The 24384-nt window shown below is 28.4% G+C and overlaps 4 protein-coding genes across 4 annotated transcripts; all 4 read left to right on the plus strand.

Annotated features, from left to right (window-relative positions):
* Positions 1–555: 555 nt before the first annotated feature.
* On the plus strand, positions 556–7122 carry LOC105625960 (feline leukemia virus subgroup C receptor-related protein 2-like). The gene is given in 8 exon segments (XM_012207269.1): positions 556–790; positions 3967–4189; positions 4275–4506; positions 4640–4877; positions 5738–5949; positions 6102–6205; positions 6329–6439; positions 6777–7122. Coding segments are annotated over 8 exon segments (1701 nt in total).
* Positions 7123–8210: 1088 nt separating this feature from the next.
* LOC105626158 (feline leukemia virus subgroup C receptor-related protein 2-like) lies at positions 8211–13073 on the plus strand. The gene is made up of 9 exons (XM_012207470.1): positions 8211–8419; positions 8493–8724; positions 8882–9119; positions 10583–10794; positions 10974–11077; positions 11187–11297; positions 11668–11990; positions 12451–12483; positions 13036–13073. The coding sequence occupies exons 1-9, from the start codon at positions 8217–8219 to the stop codon at positions 13071–13073; spliced, it is 1494 nt and encodes a 497-aa protein (XP_012062860.1). The 5' UTR covers positions 8211–8216.
* A 391-nt stretch (positions 13074–13464) lies between these two features.
* Positions 13465–16521, plus strand: LOC105626159 (feline leukemia virus subgroup C receptor-related protein 2-like). Its single transcript, XM_012207471.1, has 7 exons — positions 13465–13670; positions 13743–13974; positions 14158–14395; positions 15143–15354; positions 15488–15591; positions 15761–15871; positions 16176–16521. The coding sequence occupies exons 1-7, from the start codon at positions 13465–13467 to the stop codon at positions 16519–16521; spliced, it is 1449 nt and encodes a 482-aa protein (XP_012062861.1).
* Positions 16522–18177: 1656 nt separating this feature from the next.
* Positions 18178–20923, plus strand: LOC105625961 (feline leukemia virus subgroup C receptor-related protein 2-like). The gene is made up of 7 exons (XM_012207270.1): positions 18178–18377; positions 18450–18681; positions 18840–19077; positions 19679–19890; positions 19991–20094; positions 20198–20308; positions 20599–20923. Exons 1-7 carry the CDS (start codon positions 18178–18180, stop codon positions 20921–20923), a joined length of 1422 nt encoding a protein of 473 aa, XP_012062660.1.
* Positions 20924–24384: the final 3461 nt, after the last annotated feature.

Here is a 24384-nt window from a genome sequence, read left to right on the forward strand (position 1 = left end):
AGTTTAATTGCAAATAAACGCTGCTTATTTGCCATTGCATGCTTCTTTATTCACCACTAGAAGTAACCAAAATAATTTCTAATACTTACATAAAAATAATATTATATCGAAGTAGAACGTGTCAAGATTTATATTAACAGATATATCTTCAAAAAAAAAAATTGTACAAATTTATTTATACACTTAACAACTTATAAATATTTTTTCATAAAAATAAACTAATAAAGTATTTAACATACATTACATTGCTACGTCAATAGCTTTGCGAACAATTATTATTCTATTCGTTTCGAAGCAATTCATAAAATAAAATCAAATCTATAATCCAATAATATATATCCAATATAATCTATATCCAATTTATATTAAAATTATTGTCCTTTTATATGCTTATAAATTTTGTAATGATAACGTCTTTATTCTATTATTAATCCGGCATCGAATGTAAAAGACAAACGAGATGTCGCGAGAGGTACGCGTAGATTTTATCTTCATCCATTAAACCGACTGTGAGTGACGTTCACAGTTTCATATCCGAATCATCGTGTTAAAAGGATGTGCTGCCGCGTATCGAGTTTTCCAATATCACAAAATTCTGACGCGTCGAAATTTTCACATCGATCGAAAATATTGTTTGTACATCTTTTCTCACAGAAACCCGAGAAGTAAAGCCGATATCGCAATACCGAAATCCCCCGATGTACAATGCATAAAGTTCAATTTAGTAACTTATCTCGCGCGCGAAGTAAGATATATTCTCTTGCTTCTTCTGGAACGACGTATGTTCTCCAACGAAAAGTGAGTATTGCAATATTCTCGTAATTTCCTTTCTCCTTGTTTTTGCAATGGAAAATTCCCAAGCGAGATTTGTATTGTTACAATTAAGCGTGCAATAAGCCATACTTCATGACGTACGTAATTTCCCTGTTTTGATACTAATTAACTCTCTGTGGGGCAATTTGTTAACCGCATTGATACGATATCCATATACTTCGTATGCTAAAATATGAAATATAAATACTTTATGCGAATAATATTATCATATATTTTGTATATGTTTGAATGTCACAGTGTGACAATATATGATATACGTATAATTTACTTCTTACATTTTCGAATAATAATTATTCGCATTTAATGTAAATTTCAATAATAAATAAAATATTGATTAATCCTGCAAATAGAAAATTTTTTTACTATATATTGGATACCTATTATATAGCCTAACATGTTATAAAACAAATTTGTGTAACGTATCATTGTGCAGCAAACAGTTAGATAATCTGCGTGAGTTATGGAAGACTTTTCCAGCTTAAAAAATGGATGCTTTAACTATTGCTTTATTTTCTAAAAGTAACAATAAAATATCCATTTTAAGATTTATTATCTTGTTACTTGTATATATTGTTAGGAATGTAATCATGAGCTTCCTTTATGTATAAATGAAACTCGTGGTTATGAACGAAATTAAAAGTAATGAATGATTTAACTGAAAATTAAGTTACAGTAATTACTTACATGTAATGAACATGTACATTAAATTTATGAAATTTAATGTACTTTTAATAAAATTTTATGAAAAGTACATTAAATTTCATAAATTTTAAATGAAAAATACATTACCCAGCAAACAAGAATGGATTAAAATGGATTGAAATTTTTTTTTATCCGAATGCGTATTTTAAATAGTGAATATTTTTTTGGATTTAATTGGATTCAATTGGATTCAATTAGATTCAATTGGATACAATTGAATTGAAAAATTGCATTTTCTATTCAAAATTTTGAATTGAACAGTATTCACAATTGTGTTTGTGTGCACAGAAAAAGCTAATATTATTTTTAGATTGAAAGGCATAGAGATGTATGCTCCAATGCTGCAATTCCTATAAATGAATAAAAATGCATTCAGAATTGAAAAGCATTCATTTTAACATTCGTGAATCAATATTTCTGAAAATCTGAATCCATTTCAATTCATTCTCGTTTACTGAGTAAATTTTATATATTTATATGTACACAAATATACTTTTTAGTTATAAATACATTAAATTTAATGTAATTAAGTTCAAATTAAGTTCAAATCAATTGTGTAACTTAAAATTTAATGAAATTTAAGAACATTTCTAACAGAGTACCGATCTTTTATCTTGATAAGCTATTTTTCTAAACATTTTGTTATGTAAGATTTTTTTAATTATGTATTTGTATCCGTAGAACGAAACGTAAACTTTACTTACAAACGAGATCATTGATTGCTAAGCTTTCAGTAATCATTTGAAAATTCAATCTACCATATTAAAAGCTGAGACAAACGGAGTCAAACTTTAAATAATTCTGTTCATTATTAATTCAGACTTTCTGGTGATTGTAATAGAGTATTATAATAGAATGATAAGCAATTTTAATTTTTAAACAGTTTTGTGTGCTATTATTTTTTATTATTGATATTTCCCTTAAGTGTATGAGGAAACACAATTGAACTACATATTCCATATCATTTCAACATTAAATCTGATAGTGTGTGTGATTATTCTTTCTTTTTTTCTTTTTAAGTTAATAACACAGAATCATAAAAAAATTTTTTTGAGAAACCAGACTAGAGTAGGTTCTTATACATTTTTGAATCAATAAATCCAAATTCGTAATTTTGCTCCATCACATCCAGGTTTTTAGATAATCGAGAAAAATAAAACAAAAAATATGTAAAAATTGAAACATTTCAAAAAAGAGCAAAAGTACGGCATTAAAATGCAATCACAAAACTGATTTAAATATATTTTGATACATTAAATAAAGTAAGAAGATTTTTGTTTTACTAATATTAGGTATTATGTAGCGCTTAACACATTATTAAACACATTGGTGTAAAACACAATTATGCAAATAGTCATCAGACAATCTGCGTGAGTCGTTAAACTTCCAGTCGTTTTTCCAGCTTTATATTTGAAGGTAATAATCAATTGCATTTGCATCTATTTTTAAAAAATCAAAAAAACGATGTTTTATTATAATCATATGAAATGACATTATGTTCAAGAAATGCAAATTCTTGATTCAACATGCAAAAAGTAGATCCAATAACGTTTGTCTATAAAAGTACTTAAAATCTTGAGAAGAGAATAAAAAATTGTGAATCTACTAAAAATCTCTTTCTTTTTTTTTTAAGTGATATATCGTAAAACTTAGAAAATTTTAAATGTATAATAGCTTATCTCAGTTCGATATTCACTCATTAGAAAATATTCTGTCACATGAGTAAGATGTTTATCTCGTTCATATAATCTTACTAAATTCAACGGTTCTTGACGTGATTAACATCGAATATTTGACTTAATATTCTCAGTTACTTGAACAGAAATGCAATAGCTTATAACACATATTTTGTACAGCAATGTAATATATTTTATATTTACGGTACACATGTGAATTGCTCGAAATAACAAGAACAAAATAAATAACGGATATTATCGCATAATTTTAAATTCGTACAAAAATGTAGCTTCTAAATCTGATAAAGATCGTGATAAGAGACTAAACATAGATCTTCTTAAATCTGCTACGCTAATAATGTCATTTTATCTGTTCATGTAAAGATAAGGTAAATTTGTCATGTGACGTTAAATAAGTCCATCGGTGCAACGGAAATATTACAAGACGCGCAGTTATATTTCATCCCAATTTCAATCAGCACCAATCCTTTTATCACGCGTTACATTCAAATCAATTCACGGAATATGAACAACTTTATAATGTGAAATACGATTCAAAATCGCGTCGCTTATAAGATTATTCAAAAATTTAATAAGAAAATTTTTAATAGTGTAAATATTGTAAAATTGATGTATACTATGCATTTCGGAATTAAATGTCTTTGCATTTATTGAAAAAATTATTTGAGAAAAGTACAGGATTTAAATCTTTTTGACTTAGATATATAACAAAGTTATACTTTATGGAACTTCTACGAAAAAGTGAAAATAATAATGGAAGATAAAAGCCAAAGTGAGGTAGTCACAATAAAAGAACCAACAAAAATAACAAAGTCTGGCGAATCAACCGACGTCGAACCATTAAAATTGAAAGTATATCAAAAGAGATGGCTAATGCTAATTATCTACATAATTTATGCTGGAACGAATACCTCTCAATGGATAGAATACTCAATTATAACCAATATAATTACTAGGTATCATATTTTCTTCAAAATATAAACAACTTTGAATGTAAAAAAGTGTCAATGTATATTTTACCTTTTTTGTATATTATTATAGGTACTATGGAGTGTCTTCAATGATGGTTCACTGGACCTCGATGTCATTCCTGGCATTTTACGCGATGTTTATAATTCCAACATCGTATATGACAGACAAGTGCGGTCTGCGATGGACCATCATCATAGGCGCCGGTCTTAACTGCCTTGGTTCTTGGATAAAAACATTATCTATTCAACCCGATAGGTTCTACCTTACTTTCATTGGTCATTCGATAGTCGCGCTCGCGCAGGTTACATCTCTTAATTCACTTCATTAATCTCTAAAAATCTTAATACTGTTACAACTTTTCCTCTGCTCCTTTTTGTATTACTATTCTAAATTTTCTGAATTTATTTATAGAATAGAAATTCATTTTATATTAGACTATGGTCCTGCCGTTACCAGGACGTTTGGCCGCACAATGGTTTCCTCCTAACCAACTCTCGACTGCCACATCTTTAGGTATTTTTGGTACTCAATTGGGAGTAGCGTTGGGTTTTCTTTTAGGACCTATTATAGTGAAAAATCACAAGAATCTAGATGACATTGGCAAAGATTTGACACGTTTATGCTGGATAATCGCAATCGTCTGTACAATTGCATTCGGTCTTGTGCTTACATGTAAGTTTAACATCTATTACTAATAAAACAAGTAATAGTTTGTTAATATAAATGATTAATTCTCTCTAAATTGGAAGAGATCTGAACTGATGTGAAAAATATTTTTGTAGTATGTATTTTTCTTTATACTTTCCCAAACATAGGTAATTATTTATTAACTTAATAAAATAAAAAATTGAAATTATATATATTTGAATTTAATTACAGATATATTAAAGTAAAATTTACATTTTTGCGTACGTTTGTGTTAACTTTTTGTAAATGAGATTTGAATATGTCTTTTAGACAATCATAATCATTCATAAATTCAATATTCGTCAAGGGGTAAACCGATGACTAAAATTATGTACACCAATGCCTACAGTGCCTAGTAATGCTCAAGTAATGTCCAAGTAATGCTCAAATTTTATGCCCATTAATGCCCTAGTAATACTCACTAAAGCCCACTAATATCTTAGTAATGCCTATTAATGCCTTAGTAAAACATAATAATATCGCTTATTATAATACATAATTCTGTTAAGTAACGTCCAGTAAGGCTCAGTAATGCCCCAAATTTGTACACCGTAATGCGCTCCTTGGTATCCGTTAAATCAAAGTATTCCTTTATAAATATCAATTAAAAAAGCTATTATTCAATTTGTAAAATCTTTATCAAATTTTTATCGTAGACAAATATTCCAATACAGCCGATAATCCATTTTAATTTCAATCCCTTTATATAAATTTTTATTTTTATTTATAAATAACTACAAACAAGAAGAGAAGAAGAAAAAAAAGAAAAATAAATTGCTAAATAATTAAAGATCGCTTACATCTTAGGAAAGATTATCGCGATTTAATCTTCTCAATGCTTTCAGTATTTCAGAACGAACCTAAACTACCACCGAGTGAGACGCGGGCACTGCAAAAAATGAATCGAACGAAGAAAAGAGAGGAATTTATGGGGCCGATTAAAAGGCTGTGCAGAAACAAAAACTACATCATGCTCTGTAATTCCTACGGTTTGAACGTCGGCGTGTTAAATGTTGTGTCTACATTGCTGAATCAGATATTCCTCGCACATTTTGAGGTAAGCAAATAAACCTCGATGCAGCAAATCAAACATAAAATGAGAGAAATTCGAACAAATATTTATAAATTCATGTCAACATCTGAAAATATTTTCATATATTTTTGCAAATATCTAAAAGGTAAGATATACATATCGCACATGTGTTTTAGAATGGAGAAGAAGATGCAGGCAGAATTGGTTTAGCCTTAATTCTCACCGGTATGGCTGGTTCCGTTAGTTTTGGTATTATCCTTGATAAAACGCATAAATTCAAGTAAGAAAAAATATTTTCTTATTAGTAAGAAAAACATTTGCAATGATCATAAAAATCTAATTTAAATTTACTTTATTATAAATCATTGCATTGGAAACATCAGCTAATGTTTCCAATTTTCAGACAAACTGCTGTGACTGTATATTTTCTTACACTTTGTGGTCAAATATTATTTGCGGTGTTTACTTGCATGGGTATAAAATGGATGGTATATGTGTCGGCAATCTTCTTAGGGTAAAATATCGATATTCAAATTTGTACTCATATTAAAATTATTAATGCTTTAGAAATTATTATGTAATTACGTAAAATAACAGAAATTTGTTAATGATTTAGTAAACTGTAATTGTTCTCACTATTTTTATTAACATTTAAAGTTCTCTTTTTTCAATGCACATCAAATTGTAATATAAAGCAATATAGATTTTTATCATATTTATTTAGAGTTTTATATGTTTATATGTTTATTAAATTACTTTTTTATTACATTTTATTTCAGATATTTTTTATATTATAACATTATCTGTCAGCATCTTAGGCGATATCTTCAATATTTTCTTATTCATTACAGATACTTTATGTCAGGATATCTGGCAATGGGATATGATTTGTGCACCGAATATACGTATCCAGAGTCAGAAAATATATCTGCAGGACTTCTCAATATAACAACCAGTATTTACGGCATTATACTCATTATATCGTTAGAATCATTAATGTACACGTACGGCGACATTCCAGTGCACATTGGATTATGCTTGGCTTTGTTGCTCGGTTTCATTTTGACCGCTATAACAAAAAATGAGCAGAGACGACAAGACGCAAGAAAAAAGGCTCAGTATGAAAGAATCGCAAGAATTGAAATGAACGTCAATGACATTCCAGAAACGAATCAACTTACTTATAGCATTACTTAATTATCACAAATAATCTTATTAAATCTTTTAATACCATAAGAGATTTCAAATGCAATATGATTTTATTCATGTTCTAATTTTTATTAATCTTTTATTTTCTAAATAAATATATTACCTACAATAAAGTGACTAAAAAAATTAATCTCACATTCTGCGTGCGCAGATGATAATTACACGTTTCTTTTTAAGAGAACTGTATGTGAAATCCTTTTTATTTACAAAAGAAATTCTTGCCAATAACATGGCGCATACTTTGATATTTCCTCTTCTATAAAAAGGAAATAGATTTCTCCAACAGGATTAATATTATAGTAGACAGAAAAAAGAATTTAATACCATATAATATCATTAACAAAATAATCAACAAGCATGTCATTGCATTGCACATCATTATATTGCATATCATTGATATACGAAGAATTTTTTTCTTAATATTTTCAATTGCTTGAACAGAAATACAATAGCACATTTTTTTATATCGCAATGCAATTTATATTTACACTACACGTGTGAATTGTTCGTAACAACATATAAAATAAATAACTGATATTATCGCACAGTTATTTTAAAATCGTACAAAAATATACAGCTTCTGATTCTAATAAATATCGTGATAAGAGACTAAGCACACATCTTTTTAAATCTTTAAGTTAATAGTGTCATTTTATCTTCATATATAGATAACGTAAATTTGTCATGTGACATTAAACAAGTCTATCTTTGCAACGGAAACATTACAAGACGCGCAGTTATATTGCATCTCAATTTCAATTAGTATCAATTCTTTTATCATTGCGTCACTTTCAACTCAATTCACGAAATATGAAAAATTGTATACCATGAAATACGATTTTAAATCGCGTCGCTTATAAAATGATTATGCAAGATTTAATAAGGAAATCTTTGATAGTGCCATTAAAATTGTATAATTTGATGTATAATTTGATGTATACTACGCATTCCGAAATTAAATATCTACATTTATTGAAAAAATAATTTGAGAAAAGTGCAGAATTTAAATTTTTTTAACTTAAATAGATACACATCAAAGTTATATTTAACGGAATTTATTTTACAAAAGAGTGAAAATAATAATGGAAGATAAAAGCCAAAACGAAGTACTAACAACAAAAGATCCAACAAAAATAATAAAATCTGACGAATCAACCGACGTCGAATCATTAAAGTTGAAAGTATATAAAAAGAGGTGGCTAATGCTGATCATCTACATGATTTATAATGGAACGAATTCTTCTCAATGGATAGAATACTCAATTATAACCAACGTAGTTACTAGGTATCATATTTTCCTCAAAATAAGAACAATTTTGAGTGTAAAAGTGTCAATGCCCTTTATGTGTATTATTTAGATATTATGGAGTGTCTTCGATGATGGTTGATTGGACCTCGATGTTGTTTTTGGCAATTTACGCGGTGTTCATCTTTCCAGCGTCGTATGTGACAAATAAATGTGGTCTGCGATGGACCATCATCATAGGCGCTGGTCTTAACTGTCTTGGTTCTTGGATAAAAATATTGTCCGTTCAACCTGATAGGTTTTACGTTGTTTTCATTGGTCATTCGATAGTTGCACTCGCACAGGTGACATCTCCTAAATTATTTGATTAATCTCTAAAAATATTGATCTTGTTATCATTACAATTTTTTTTCTATCTTCTTCTTATGATTATGTTGTTATTCTATCTTCTTTATATTATATTTATTTAGAAAGTAGTAATCAGTTCATTTTATATATTAGACTTTGGTACTGCCGTTACCCGGACGCTTGGCCGCACAATGGTTTCCTTCAACCCAACTTTCAACTGCCACGTCTTTGGGTATTTTTGGCAATCAAGTGGGAATAGCATTAGGATTTCTTTTAGGACCTGTAATAGTAAAAAATCATAACAATCTGGATGATATCGGCAAAGATTTATCACGTTTATGCTGGATAGTCGCAATCGTCGGCACAATTGTACTCGTTCTTGTGCTTACATGTAAGTTTAACATTCACATTAGAGGAAAGTCACCGATATCGATATCACTTTGTTTTTAAACAATATTTCTTAAACAAAAGGTAAAAATAAAACTTTAAAAACATAAGTACAAACTAAAAAATGTTTTCTATGAGATAGTATAAGTTTTAATACTGTTTGCAATTTTGCAATAATTAATTTTTTCGTAAGATAAGCAAAAATGAGCGTTTGACAAAAATCTTCAAAACTGACAGTAGGCAGTAATGCTACGTATTCCTATTCTTTTTCTTTTTACAGGAATTATCTGTTAAAATACAAGCGAATATATAGGATATTCCAGAATCTTTTCACTTCGTTATAAAACATTTTTATTGAATTACATGCATATTTACTTTATGTTGTTCTGCAAGATGCAAATATGTAACGCGAATTTTTCAAGAATTTTTCCATATATGCACAATTATCTTTGGCTCCAATAGAAAAAGAGCTATTTGATACTAAAGCAACATTATAAAGATTAAATTACCTCATGATCTGTTTTTACAAACAGATATAGCGGTTTACGCTGCACCTCAATTTTAATTTTTAATTTGAAAATCGTATTATGAAAAAAAATAATATAAATAAAACTAATTTAGGAAATTACAAGCATTTAAAAGACGTAATATTATCAATAATATAGTCTATTATTTAAACTACGCAATTTGCAAAAGAAAATCGTAAGAATTTTATTTTTGCATTCGTAGAATTCATTTTTAACTTATTTGATATAGAAACAAGCCATATGCACGAATTATTATTTATACTTCTTTAATTAAACAGGTCATGATTTTATTAGTATTAATAAAATATGCAATAGTTAGTTTCTGAGAAATAAGGGGGTGTCACTTTTAGAGACCTACGTCAGTATCAGCGACTTTCCTCTACTAATAGAATAAATAGTGATCACTAATGATTAATTCTTATCTAAAATGGAAGGGATTTAACCTGATATGAAAAATATTTTTGTAGTTTCTTTATACTTTTCCACAAATAGATAATCTCAAATAGATAATCTCATTCTTTAATTTTAATTTAATAAAATAATAAAGAGTCAAAATTATATTTATGAATTACATATATTAATATAAAATAACATTTTTGTGTATGTAATGTGTTCACATTTTGTAACTGAAGTTTAAACGAGTCTTTTAGACAATCATTCATAATCAGTAGCCGTTAATCCGAAGTATTCCCTTATCAATTAAAACAGCTATCCTTCAATATATCTATCAAATTTTTAACGTAAACCAATATTCCAGTACAGTCGATAATCTTAATTTCTTTAATCTCAAATCCTTTATCTTGGTTTTTATTTATCTTAGGTAATTCACACAAGGAGAAGAGAAGAAGAAGAAGAATAAACCATTAAATAATTAAAATAATTAACTCACATCCCAGGAAAGATTATCATAATTTAATCGTCTCAATATATTTCGTATCAGTATTTCAGAACGAACCTGATCTACCACCGAGTGAGACGCGGGCACTGCAAAAAATGAATCGAACAGAGAAGAAAGAGGAATTCGTGGAGCCAATTAAAAGGCTTTGCAGAAACAAAAACTACATCATGCTCTGTAATTCCTATGGTTTAAATATCGGCGTGTTAAATGCTGTGTCTACATTGCTGAATCAGATATTCCTCGCACATTTTGAGGTGAGCAAATAAATCTCGATGTAGCAGATCAAACATGAGAGAAATTCGAACAAATATTTAAAAATATATAAAATTTCTAAATTTATGTCAGCAAAATATAATGTCTGAAAATATTTTTATATATTTTTATAAATATATCTAAAGGGCAAGATATATTTACGATCGCACATGAGTTTTAGAATGGAGAAGAAGATGCAGGCAGAATTGGCTTAGCCTTAACTCTCACCGGTATGGCCGGTTCTATTAGTTTTGGTTTCATTCTTGATAAAACGCATAAATTCAAGTAAGAAAAACATTTGCAATTGTCATAAAAATTTAAATTAAATTTACTTTATCATAAATCATGTATTTGAAACATCAGCTAATAATTTAAATATATTTTCAATTTTTAGACAAACTGCCGTGATGGTATATTTTCTTACACTTTGTGGTCAAATATTATTTGCGGTGTTTACTTGCATGGGTATAAAATGGATGGTATACGTGTCAGCGACTTTCTTAGGGTAATAAACATTCATATAAACATAAACATTAACATTCAAATTTGTGCCCATATTAAAAATATTATATTAATATTTCAAAAATGTATTACAATAATTACGTAATTATGAAAAACAATAGAAGTTCATTTTTTAACAATTTAGTAAATTATAATTGTTGTTTTTACTGCTTTTATTAATGTTAAAGTTCTCTTTTCAATATCAATCAAATTGTAATGTAAAGCACACAGCTGTAAAGTTTTATCAGATTTATTTCTTTTTAATATATTCTTTTAATAGTTCTTTTTAATATATTCTATTTGTTATTTATTTTAAATATCTAATTATTTATCAAAAATCTTAGGTAATATCTACATTTTATTATTCGTTACAGATACTTTATGTCGGGATATCTAGCTCTGGGATATGATTTATGCACTGAATATACGTATCCAGAGTCGGAAAATATACCTGCGGGACTTCTTTACATAACATCCAACATTTATGGCATTATACTCATTATATCGTTAGAATCATTAATGAATACGTACGGCGATATTCCAGTGCACATCGGATTATGCTTGGCTTTGTTACTCGGTTTCATTTTGACCGCTATAACAAAAGACGAGCAGAGACGACAAGATGCGAGGAAGAAGGTTCAATACGAAGAAATCGCAAGAATTGAAAAGAACGATGACGTTCCAGAATCGAATAAATTAAATTAAATCTTTCAATACTAATCAATTTTGAAATCAATATGATCTTAATTATGTACTAATTTTTATCGATGTTTCACCTTCTAAATAGTATATTACCTACAATAAAATAACAAAAAAAAATTAATCTCACATTACGTGCACAGATGAAAATTTGACGTTGTCTTTTAAAAAAACTATGTTCTTTTTTTTTTACAAAAGAAACTCTTGCCAACAACAACATGGTACTTTGATATTGCCTCTTCTATAAAAAGGAAATAGATTTCTCCTACAAAATTATCTTTATAATATGGCAAAAAAAAACAAATTTAACATCATATATTATCATTAATGAAATAATTAATCAATCTTGCGTAACATTAAAATTAAATATACGAAAATTCTCCTTTTTTAGAAATTATTAATCATCATCAATTTTTTATCTTCATTTTTACTTAATTGTTCTTATTATTTTATTCTTATTATTTATAATATTTCGTTTCACGTATTGAGAGGTAAATTGTTTGTAATTATAATTATGTATTATTATAATTATGATTACAACTACTATAATGTTAATAATAACTATATGTGTAGTTTTATAAATCAATATACATATATACAATACATGTATACAATATACATATATACAGTTGGCAACCAGAAATGCAACTATAATTATAGTTATTATAATTATAAAAATGGTATTAAAATTATCATGAAAAATGATTTAAAAAATCACGTAATGCCTTACGACTATATAATTATAGTTAGATAATTATATAGTCGTAAGGCATTACGTGATTTACAAAGAACTTTTCTCTTAACATGATCAATTGCTTGAACAAAAATACAATAGCACACATGTTTGTTACAATGTAATGAACTTTTACTTATACTGTGCGTGCAAATTGTTCAGTACTATATAAATGAAATAACGCATATTATCATATAATTGTTTTTTTTAAATCGTACAAAAACACAATTTCTGAATCTGATAAAAATCTTGTTAAGACTAAGTACAAATATTTTTAAAGCTTTACGCTAATAATGTTTTATTTGTACAGATAATTCATGTACAGATAAGGTAAGTTTATCGATTTAAACGAGTGTATTTGTACATCGGAAATATTACACAACGCACAGTTATATTTCATCTCAATTTCAGTCAACACCACCTCAATTTTACCAATCCTTTTATCGTTGCGTCAAAATCAATTCGCGAAATGTAAAAAATTTTTTAAATATCCTAAATTGCGTCGCCTATAACATTGTTATTTAAGATATGATAAAAAATCTTTCATAGTGTAATGTTATAAAATTGTACAATTTGATACTAAGAATTCCAGAATTAAATACAATATTATTACACTTATTGAAAAAATATTTTAAGAAAAGTGTATAATTGAAAGTGTATATTCTTTCAATTTAAATAAACATACATCAAAGATATAGTATACGAAACTTATTTTGCAATAGAGTAAAAATATTGTAACATGATGGAAGATAAAAGCCAAAGCGAGGTACTCACAATAAAAGATGCAATAAAAATAATAAAGTCTGACGAACCAATCGATGTCGAACCATTAAAATTGAAAGTGTATAAAAAGAGGTGGCTAATGCTAATCATCTATATGATTTATTCTGGATCAAATTCTTTTCAATGGATAGAATACTCGATTATAACCAACATAATTACTAGGTACATATTTTCCTCAAAATAAGAACAATTTTGAATGTAAAAGTGTCAATGCCTTTTATGTGTATTATTTAGGTATTATGGAGTGTCTTCGATGATGATTGATTGGACCTCGATGTTGTTTTTGGCAATTTACACAGTGTTCATCTTTCCAGTGTCGTATATGACAGACAAGTGCGGTCTGCGGTGGACCATCATCATAGGTGCTGGTATTAATTGTCTGGGTACCTGGATAAAAATGTTTTCCATTCAACCCGATAGAATTTACGTTGTTTTTATTGGTCAATCGATAGTCGCACTCGCGCAGGTAATCTCTTAAAGCATCTCTTAAAAACATCTCTTAAATTATTTGATTAATCTCTGAAAATTTGGATATCGTTATAACTTTTTACTATCCTCCTTTTTATGGATATATTATTATTATATTACTTTATATTATGTGCCATGTTTATTTTTTAGAGAGTAGTAATTAGTTCATTTTATATATTAGACTATGCTTCTGCCGTTACCAGGACGCTTGGCCGCGCAATGGTTTCCTCCTACCCAACTCTCGACCGCCACATCTTTGAGTATTTTTGGCAATCAATTGGGAGTAGCGTTGAGTTTTCTTTTAGGGCCTATAATAGTGAAAAATCACAACAATCTGGATGACATCGGCAAAGATTTGTCACGTTTATGCTGGATGATCGCAATCGTCTGCACAATTGCATTCGCTCTTGTGCTTACGTGTAAGTTCATCGTCTATTAATGAAACAAATAGTAGTTTATAAATATAAGTGTTTAATTCTCACATAAAATTAAACAGATCTGAACTGATATGAATAACATTTTCCTAGGTTTTTTATATTCTCCCACACATAAGAAATCATTCTTTAACTTAATAAAATAATGAAGAATTTTAACTGAAATTGCATGTTATTGCATATATTAATATATATAATATAATATAATAAATAAAATTTATATTTTTACTTTGGTAAATGAGATTTGAATGTATCTTTTAGACAATCATTTATGAATGATATTAAATCGAAGCAATATCTTATAAATATTAATTTTTTAAAAAATTATAATAAACTGTCTTTCTTTTCAATATATCTATCAAATTGTTAACTTGAATTTTCTAATAAAGCTAATAATCATTTTAGGTTTAATAATCATTTTCTCCTTTTATCCGGGTTTTAATTTTTATTTTTCACAGCTACGTAATGAACACATGTTACATATCTATTAAATGTATCTATTAAATGTAATTTTCTATTCAATAATATAACTGTAATATAATACACGTGTGTTATAGTTATATTGTGGAATTACACCTAAATATGTTACATGTACCTATGTGTAACTGAGTAACTACACACACAAACAGAAGAGAAGAGAAAGAAGAACAATAAACCGCGAAATAATTAAAGATCCCTCACATCCCAGAAAGATTATCACGTTTTAATCTTCTCACTGTGCTTACGTACCAGTATTTCAGAACGGACCGAAACTACCGCCGAGCAAAACGCGGGCATTGCAAAAAATGAATCGGACGAAGAAAAGAGAAAAATTCATGGAACCGATTAAAAGGCTCTACAGAAACAAAAACTTCATTATGCTCTGTAATTCCTATGGTTTAAATATCGGCGTATTCAATGTTATGTCTACATTACTCAATCAGATATTCCTCGCACACTTTGAGGTGAGCAAATGAATCTCGATGCAGCAGAACATTATTAAAAAAAGATGTCAGCAATATCTAAATATATATTTATATATTTTTGTATACGTATCTAAAAGCAAGATGTATGTATAAGATACCAAATATATTTTAGAATGGAGAAGAAGATGCAGGTAGAATTGGCTTAATCATGATTCTTACCGGTATGATCGGTTCTGTCAGTTTTGGTATTATTCTTGATAAAACGCATAAATACAAGTAAGAAAAACATTTATAATTGTCTAAAAAAATTTAAATTTAAATTTAAATTTAAATTTAATTTTTCCAAATTATTTCCCAATTTAATGTATATTTCTCAATTTAAATTTATTTTATCCTAAATTATGCGCTGGAAATATTAGCAACGATTTATATTTCCAATTTTCAGACAAACTGCCGTGACTGTATATTTTCTTACATTTTGTGGTCAAATATTATTCACGGTGTTTACTTGCATGGGTATAAAATGGATGGTATACGTGTCGGCGATTTTCTTAGGGTAACATATTGACATCCATATTTATGATCATATTAAAAATATTAATATTTCAAAAAATGTATTATGTAAAACGAGTTAACCTTTTAATAATTTAGTAAAATATAATTGTTGCTCTCTGTTTTTATTAATGTCTTTATTAACGTCTTTTTTTTCAATATATCAAACAAATTGTAATAAAAAACAATTGTAGAGTTTAAAATCATATTCATTCGGAACTTGTTTATTACATTTTATTTGATATATAATATTTTAAATATTATCTGTCAAAAGTCTTAGGAGATTTACATTCTATTATACGTTATAGATACTTTATGTCGGGATATCTGGCAATGGGATTTGATTTGTGCACTGAATTTACGTATCCAGAGTCGGAAAATATACCTGCGGGTCTTCTCAACATAACAACCAGCATTTACGGCATTATATTGATTATATCGTTAGGATTATTAATGAACATATATGGCGACATTCCGGTACACATCTGCTTATGCTTGGCTTTGCTACTCGGTTTCATTTTGACTGCTATAACAAAAGACAAGCAGAGACGACAAGACGCAATAAAGAGAGCTCAATTTGAAAGAATCGCTAGAATTGAAAAGCAAACCGACGGCGTTCCAGAAATGACTCAATTAACTTATAGCATTATTTAATTGTTACAAATAATCTTATTAATCTTTCAATACTAATAAATTTTGAAACCAATATCATTTCATTCATGTTTTAATTTTTATTAATGTTTCTTAACTAATATAGTATAATAAAATGGTTAAAAAAATTCATCTCACAATGTATGTGCGAGATGAAAATTACACATTGCTTTTTAAAAAAAACCATATGTTAAATTTTCTTTTTTTTTTACAAAAGGAATTCTTTGCTAACAAGTAATATACCTTCATATTACCTCTACCATAAAACGGAATGAGAGTTTTCCAAGAAGATTGACTTTACAATATGATAGAAAAAAAGATTTAACACCTAGTAACACATAGTAACGTTAACAAAATAATCAACGTTTCTTGCATAATTTCAAATTAAAACTTAATAATTTATCGTTTTAGAAATTATAAATGGTCATCAATTCATTTTAATTGTTACTTAATTGTACTAGTTACATTTTGGTATAATATTTCATTTTACGCATTGAGAGAAAAACTGTTTGATGTTTTAATTATAAACTGTTTTGATGTTATAATTATAAGTATTACTATAAATAAGATTCTGATTACTATAATATTAGTCAGGCCTGTAAAATTTGAGCTCCGGAAAAAAAACGTGAAGTCATTTTTTCGAAAAGGTTCAATATAAAATTTCAAGAACTGTAAAGTATTGATAAGTGTCACACGCTCAGATGCGTATCATACTTTATAGTCCCCGAAGTCTTACATTGAATTTATTGCGTCATTGGCTTTGCGTTTTGATTCTGGAGCTAAAATTAGATAAACCTGATTTTAGTAATAGTAACTATATGTATAATCCTATCAACAAATATGTAATTGGTAACCAAAAATTACTATAATTATAGTTATTATATAATATATAAGCATAAAAATAAATTCATCATAAAAAACAATTTAAATAGCTGTAATTATACAGTCGCATCAGCATAATTTATATCAAACTTTTGTCTCCCAATTGCTTGAACAAAAATGCAATAGCACATTTTATATGGCAATGTAATGCATTTTATATTTACACTATACATGTAAATTATTCAATACCACAAGAATAAAATAAATAACACATAATATCACAGTTGTTTTAAAAACGAAAAAAAGTGCTATTTCTGAATCTGATAAAAATCGTGATAAGATTAAGTATAAATCTTCTTAGATCTGCAAGTTAATAACATTACTTTATTTGTTCATGTATAGATAAGGTAAATTGTCATGTGATATTAAACGAGTATATCGGTACAATAGAAATCTTATATGACTTGCAGTTACATTTCATCTCAATTTCAATCAATACCAATCTTTTTATCCTTGTGTCATTTTCAAATTCGCGAAATGTGAAGAATTTTGTAATGTTAAATACGATTCTAAATCGCGCCACTTACATAAGATCATTATTATAATAAGACAGTCTTTGATAGTGTAATTAACAGTATGAAATTGTACAATTTGATATATACTACGCATTTTAGAACTAAATGCTTTTGCACAAAACGAATTTCAAGGAAAGTATAGGATTTAAATTTATAGGTATAAGATTTAAAAGTATAGGATATAAATTTTTTCAACTTAAATAGATGCACATCAAAGTTATACTTTACGGAACTTATTTTGCAAAAGAGAGTGAAAATAATAATGGAAGATAAAAGCCAGAGCGAAGTACTCACAAAAAAAAATCTAACAAAAATAATAGAGTCTGGCGAACCAACCAACGTCAAACAATTAAAATTGAAAGTGTACAAAAAAAGGTGGCTAATGTTAATTATCTTCATGATTTATGCTGGATCGAATTCTCAATGGATAGAATACTCGATTATAACCAACATAGTTATTAGGTATCATATTTTTCCCAAAATAAGAACAATTTTGAATGTAAAAGTCAATGCCCTTTTTTATGTACTATTTAGGTATTATGGAGTGTCTTCGATGATGGTTGACTGGACCTCGATGTCATTTATGGCATTTTACATAGCATTTATATTTCCAGCGTCGTACATGACAGACAAATGCGGTCTGCGATGGACTATCACTATAGGCGCCGGTCTTAACTGTCTTGGTGCCTGGATAAAAACATTGTCCATTCAACCCGATAGATTCTACGTTGCTATCATCGGTCATTCAATAGTCGCTCTTGCGCAGGTTATATCTTTTAATTTACTTTAATTTACTCTATCAAAAATCTTGATACTATTACAACTTTGTTCTTTCCTCCTTTTTTATGGTTAGATCTTTACTCTATATTCTCTACAATTTATTTAGAAAATACTAATTATTTTATTTTGTATTTATTTTGTCAGACTACAGTGCTACCAATACCAGGACGATTGGCCGCGCAATGGTTTCCTTCTACCCAACTCTCGACCGCCACATCTTTGAGTATTTTTGGCAATCAATTTGGAGTGGCGTTGTGTTTTCTTTTAGGGCCTATAATAGTGAAAAATCATGACAATTTGGATGATATCGGCAAAGATTTGTCACGTTTATGCTGGATGGTCGCAATCGTCTGCACAATTGCATTCGCTCTTGTGCTTACGTGTAAGTTTATCATCTATTATTAACAAAACAAGTAATAGTTCGATAGTATAAATATTTAATTCTGATTAAATAAAATTAAACAGATCTGAGCTGATGCAAAAAATGTTTTTCTAATTTTTTTATACTCTCCCACACATGGGAAATCAATTTTTAACTTAATAAAATAATAAAGAACCAAAATTATGTATTTGTATTACTTTTTTTTGTATTTTTTTTTGTTTTTGTATTTTATATTAATATAAAATTTATATTTTTATGTACCTACGCAATGTATTAACTTTGGTAAATGATATTTGAATGTGTCTTTCAGACAATCATTTATAATTGATGTTCTAAGTAACCTCTTCTAAATATTAATTGAAAAAAACTATCCTTCAATATATCTATCTAATTTTTAATGTACTGAAATTTTTCAATACAGCCTATCCACTTTAATCTCAATTCCTTTATCCGAGTTTTTATTTTTATTTATTCCAGCTATATAATCACACACAAAGAGAGGAGAAGCGAAAGAAGGACGATAAACCGTTAATTAATTAAAGATCGCTCACTCCAGGAAAAATTATCGCGTTTTAATCTTCTCAATGTGCTTTTGTATCAGTATTTCAGAACGAACCAAGACTACCGCCGAGCGAGACACGGGCATTGCAAAAAATGAATCGGATGAAGAAAAGAGAGGAATTCGTGGAGCCGATTAAAGGGCTTTGCAGAAACAAAAACTTTATCATGCTTTGTAATTCCTATGGTTTGAACGTTGGTGTATTTATTGCTGTGTCTACTTTACTCAATCAGATATTCCTCGCACACTTCGAAGTGAGCAACATCTAAAAACTTTTATATATTTTTGCAAATATATCTAAAGATAAGATATATATATATATATATATATAATAAAATCGATCATGTATTTTAGAATGGAGAAGAAGATGCAGGCAGAATTGGTTTAATCATAATTCTCACCGGTATGGCCGGTTCTATTAGTTTTGGTATCATCCTTGATAAAACGCATAAGTATAAGTAAGAAAAAAGTTGCAATTGTCTGAAAAAGTTAATTAAAATTTGTTTTATCTTAAATCATGCGTTGGAAAAATCAGGAATAATTTATATTTTTTATTTTCAGACAAACTGCCATGATTGTATACTTTCTTACATTCTGTTGTCAAATATTATTCGCAGTATTTACATGCATGGGTATAAAATGGATGGTGTATGTGTCGGCGATTTTCTTAGGGTACATATCGACATTTATGCACATATTAAAAATATTATTATTTCAAAAATATATTGTGTAAAAATGCAATAGAAGTTCATCTTTTAACAATTTAATAAAATGAATTGTTGCTCTCACAGTTCTTAGATGCTTTTAGATTCTTTTTTCAATGCATATCAATCAAATTGTGATATAAAGCAATTGTAAATTTTATCGTATTTATTATTTTTTTCTATTACATTTTATTTGATTTTAAACATCTGTCAAAAATCTTATAGGTGCTATGTATTACATTGTATTATTCGTTACAGATACTTTATGTCGGGTTATCTGATCATAGGATATGATTTGTGCATCGAATTTACATATCCAGAATCGGAAAATATGTCTGCGGGAATACTCAATATAACAACCAGTCTTTACAGCATGATACTCATTATATCGTTAGGATTATTAATGAATACGTACGGTGATATTCCGGTACACATCGGCTTATGTTTGGCTTTGCTGCTCGGTTTCATTTTAACCACTATAACAAAAGATGAGCAAAGACGACAAGATGCGAGAAAGAAGGCTCAGTATGAAGGAATCACGAAAATTGAAAACAAAATCGGTGTTCCAGAAACTATTATCTAACTTATAGCATTACTTAATAGGCTTAGAACATACGTACTGAAGAGATGGATGATTGTCGATAACTCCAATTATGGTGAAAGTATATTTTAGATGTGCTTGTGCGCATTTTGTACATATATAAGAAGAATAGTACTCAGAAGCCGCCATGTTGCTACGGTTATTTGAAGTTGTCATTATGTATATGTTGCATATGACATTATGTATATGTTGCATTCTTTCCTTCGGAAATTGAAAAAAATATAAAAATCTGCATTCTTTTTTTCGGGAACTGTATTTTTTACTTGACATATACTCATTTCCGTAATATGTCACTTCAAAATTATCGCAATGTAAATATTTGAAATGGCCGCATATAATTATGTGCAGAATGATACGAAATTCGTATCAAAAATAAGCACACCTAATATACTTCCACGATAATTTCAACATCTATCTGTTCTTGTCTGAATGCTTCGTAATGAGCATGCATTGATTACAGGTCTGTTCGCGTTGTTTGCACTTTCTTCACTCAACATTCTCTCACTTTCTCTCTTTTTAACACCCAAATATATATCTATCCCATTTTAAAAGCAAAAATATTTTGGGGATTTTAAACGACGCGAATAGATCTATGTAATGTTAAGAGTGTTGTATTTTCACCTTTCTCTCTTAGAAGATATACATATGTACGTTCAAAGCTCGCATATAAATCACGCACAAACGCACAGCAAACAAGCTTTCAAACAAAGACAGATACATGTTGGAGACACTTTTATTACATTGGTCAGATATGATATGGCCCTTCACTGTATGTACTATGTTAATAGGCATAATATTAAATCAAATAATATAATATTAAATCTTTCGATGCTAATAAAAGTAATAAGTATCTAAACTGATATAATTTTATTCGTTCTAATTTTTATCAATATTTCACCTCCTAAATAATACATTAGATACAATAAATCGCTAAAAATTAATCTCACATTATGTGCGCAGATGAATGATTACACGTTGCTTTTTATGAGATTCGTATATTAAATCTTTTTTTCTTTAAAAGGAACTTTTGCCAACATGTAATATAGCATACTTTCATATTGCTTCTACCATAAAACGAGATTACTCCAACAAGATTAACTTTACAGTATGGTAGAAAAAAGAATTTAACTTCACATAGTATCCTTAACAAAATAAGCAATAAGAATCTTGAAATTAAAGCTTGATAATCCTTCTTCTTAAAAATTATAAATGATCACCAATTTGTCTTAACTTTTAATTAACATTTTGGTATAATATTTCGTTTTATATTTGATATTAATATTTCGCATGAAATAATTAATTTAAAATAACAAACGACCATCACCATAACAGATACGTCGCTTTTAATATTTCCAAAAATCTTTTGTTTATTTTTATACAAACATTTAATACAAAAAGTAACATAAATCATATATTGTGAAAAATGAATTATAAATAAAATATGAACACAATATAAATGATAAAATGGTCATATTTCAATAAAATTTAAAAATATATTTTTGAGCAATTTAAATATGAATAAAAATTCATATTAAATATAGTTAAACAATGATAAAATATATATAAATTTCTCATATTTTACACAACGTTTAAAACATACGTCACATAAAGCTTAAAGCTTATCGGTAATCGTTAATCACGAAAGAAAAAATATATTTATTATGTAAACTATTTTCCCACTGCGAAACAATATTTTCTCTGTCAGAATCTTTTTTCTCTCTCTCTACCGAATATCCTTATGCTAATTTTAATCTTTCATACTAAAAAAGTTCTATCTTATGATGATTGTCTTCAAACATCTAATCTAAAAATAATATAGGAACGCAAAAGCCATATGGATTCCGCCGCGCACATATCGATGAATAAAAGAAGCCATTTCGAGCGGATCTTTATCGACAAAGAGGAAGACAACCTCAGCGTTGTTTTTAGATATCAAAGCCATGGAAATGAACGCCGCATAATACGCTGCATTTGACGTGTGACATGACGGACGCGTCTACCACTCGTTACTCGATCAGAATACTTGATATACTCAATCAGAGAACAAAAGTTCTCTCGACACGCGAACTATTATATCGCATGCTTTCGATCAATCCGACACTCATGTCGTCTGTCTGCGACAGCGTTGTAATCTCGATTTCGCGAATCGCACGATAGCGCTCTGCGCGCTCGTCTTTTCTATTTATCTTTCTTATCGTGCGAATACGACAAGAAAGTAAGTTGAACGTCAAAATTTTTCAAACAGAAATTATTTCCCTCCTCTTATTTGCAGTAAATATCTGCACGCAGATGTGCGCTAGCAGTAACTTTACGCGCAAACATTTCTAGATCTTGGGGATTTTATATTTGTGCATTTTTGTCAAAGGCTGCAAGATAAAAAAGTTTCTGAATCTCTCTTCTATAATCAACAGGTTAGAAAAATTTATACGAAGAAGAAAAAAAATATTAGAAAAAGAGTCTAATTACATTAAGGAATTCTGGTTGAAAAAAATAGACAAATTTTCTGATTGAATCTATTATAATTCTATTTGAGATAATCAAAATTTTGATTGATATAATCAGAATTTTGATTAAATCAAAGATTAAATTATTTATTATTTTTTTTTGTAGTTTTGTTCATTTTCAATTAAAAATTGAATCGAAAAAAGAATAATCGATTCCAATTTCATTGAGGAATTTCTCTAAGATTTAATTAAAATATATCTTCTGTATTAAGTGTGATGAGTGACAGTTGCAAAGTAAATAATAAGAAAATAGAGATTTAAAATAAAACAAGTTCAAGGCGATGAAAACCTTGTAAAAGTAAATATCACGAGCAAGTGCCGCATCATAAGCTGTGATGCGCGATCGATGACACGTTTCAGTCGGCAAGTTCTAAGTACGGACAAGTCAGAATTCTAATTAACGTCGTCACTCAACATCACTGTCAAATCGGCGATTAATTCGCGCGCCACGTTTCTGAATCGTCCCGAGCGAATTTATATTAGGCGAACAAGTAGCGATCTTACGAATTCATAAGGTATGCATTACAGTTGCGCGCATGATCTTAAATTCCAGACACGTCCTTAATTCACGCAAGCCATTACAACACCCGCTACTACAATGAATGTATTCCCGCTTCCATGCCTAAAACCACCCAAATGATGAAAAGCATTGATCCAATTCTCACTAATAGACACACGTGTGCATACATTGTTGTTATCATCTAAATTAGTTTCCATTCTTAGAATAGAAACTTATACAAATCAAAGAAAACTAAATAACATTTCTAATAATTATGGCATTCTTATTATTATGAAACCTGTTATGGACATCTATTATGAAACCTGTTTGAAATGAATTCTATGATCAAAGTTATTCCATCTTTCTTACTAAACACAATAAAAATATAGAGACTAACTGAACAATTTCGATCGGAATCTATTCCAAATAATTCCATAATT

Source organism: Atta cephalotes, assembly GCF_000143395.1.
Source record: "Atta cephalotes unplaced genomic scaffold scaffold00004, whole genome shotgun sequence".
Lineage (NCBI taxonomy): Eukaryota > Metazoa > Arthropoda > Insecta > Hymenoptera > Formicidae > Atta > Atta cephalotes.

Coding starts and splice junctions, on each gene's coding strand:
- LOC105626158 (XM_012207470.1), top strand. CDS start 8,217: ATGGAAGATAAAAGCCAAAACGAAGTACTAACAACAAAAGATCCAACA. Junction 10,795..10,973: donor TATTCCTCGCACATTTTGAG/GTGAGCAAATAA, acceptor CATGAGTTTTAG/AATGGAGAAGAAGATGCAGG. Junction 11,078..11,186: donor GATAAAACGCATAAATTCAA/GTAAGAAAAACA, acceptor TTCAATTTTTAG/ACAAACTGCCGTGATGGTAT.
- LOC105625961 (XM_012207270.1), top strand. CDS start 18,178: ATGGAAGATAAAAGCCAGAGCGAAGTACTCACAAAAAAAAATCTAACA. Junction 18,682..18,839: donor CAATAGTCGCTCTTGCGCAG/GTTATATCTTTT, acceptor TTATTTTGTCAG/ACTACAGTGCTACCAATACC. Junction 19,078..19,678: donor ATTCGCTCTTGTGCTTACGT/GTAAGTTTATCA, acceptor CTTTTGTATCAG/TATTTCAGAACGAACCAAGA.
- LOC105626159 (XM_012207471.1), top strand. CDS start 13,465: ATGATGGAAGATAAAAGCCAAAGCGAGGTACTCACAATAAAAGATGCA. Junction 15,355..15,487: donor TATTCCTCGCACACTTTGAG/GTGAGCAAATGA, acceptor AATATATTTTAG/AATGGAGAAGAAGATGCAGG. Junction 15,872..16,175: donor GTGTCGGCGATTTTCTTAGG/GTAACATATTGA, acceptor TATACGTTATAG/ATACTTTATGTCGGGATATC.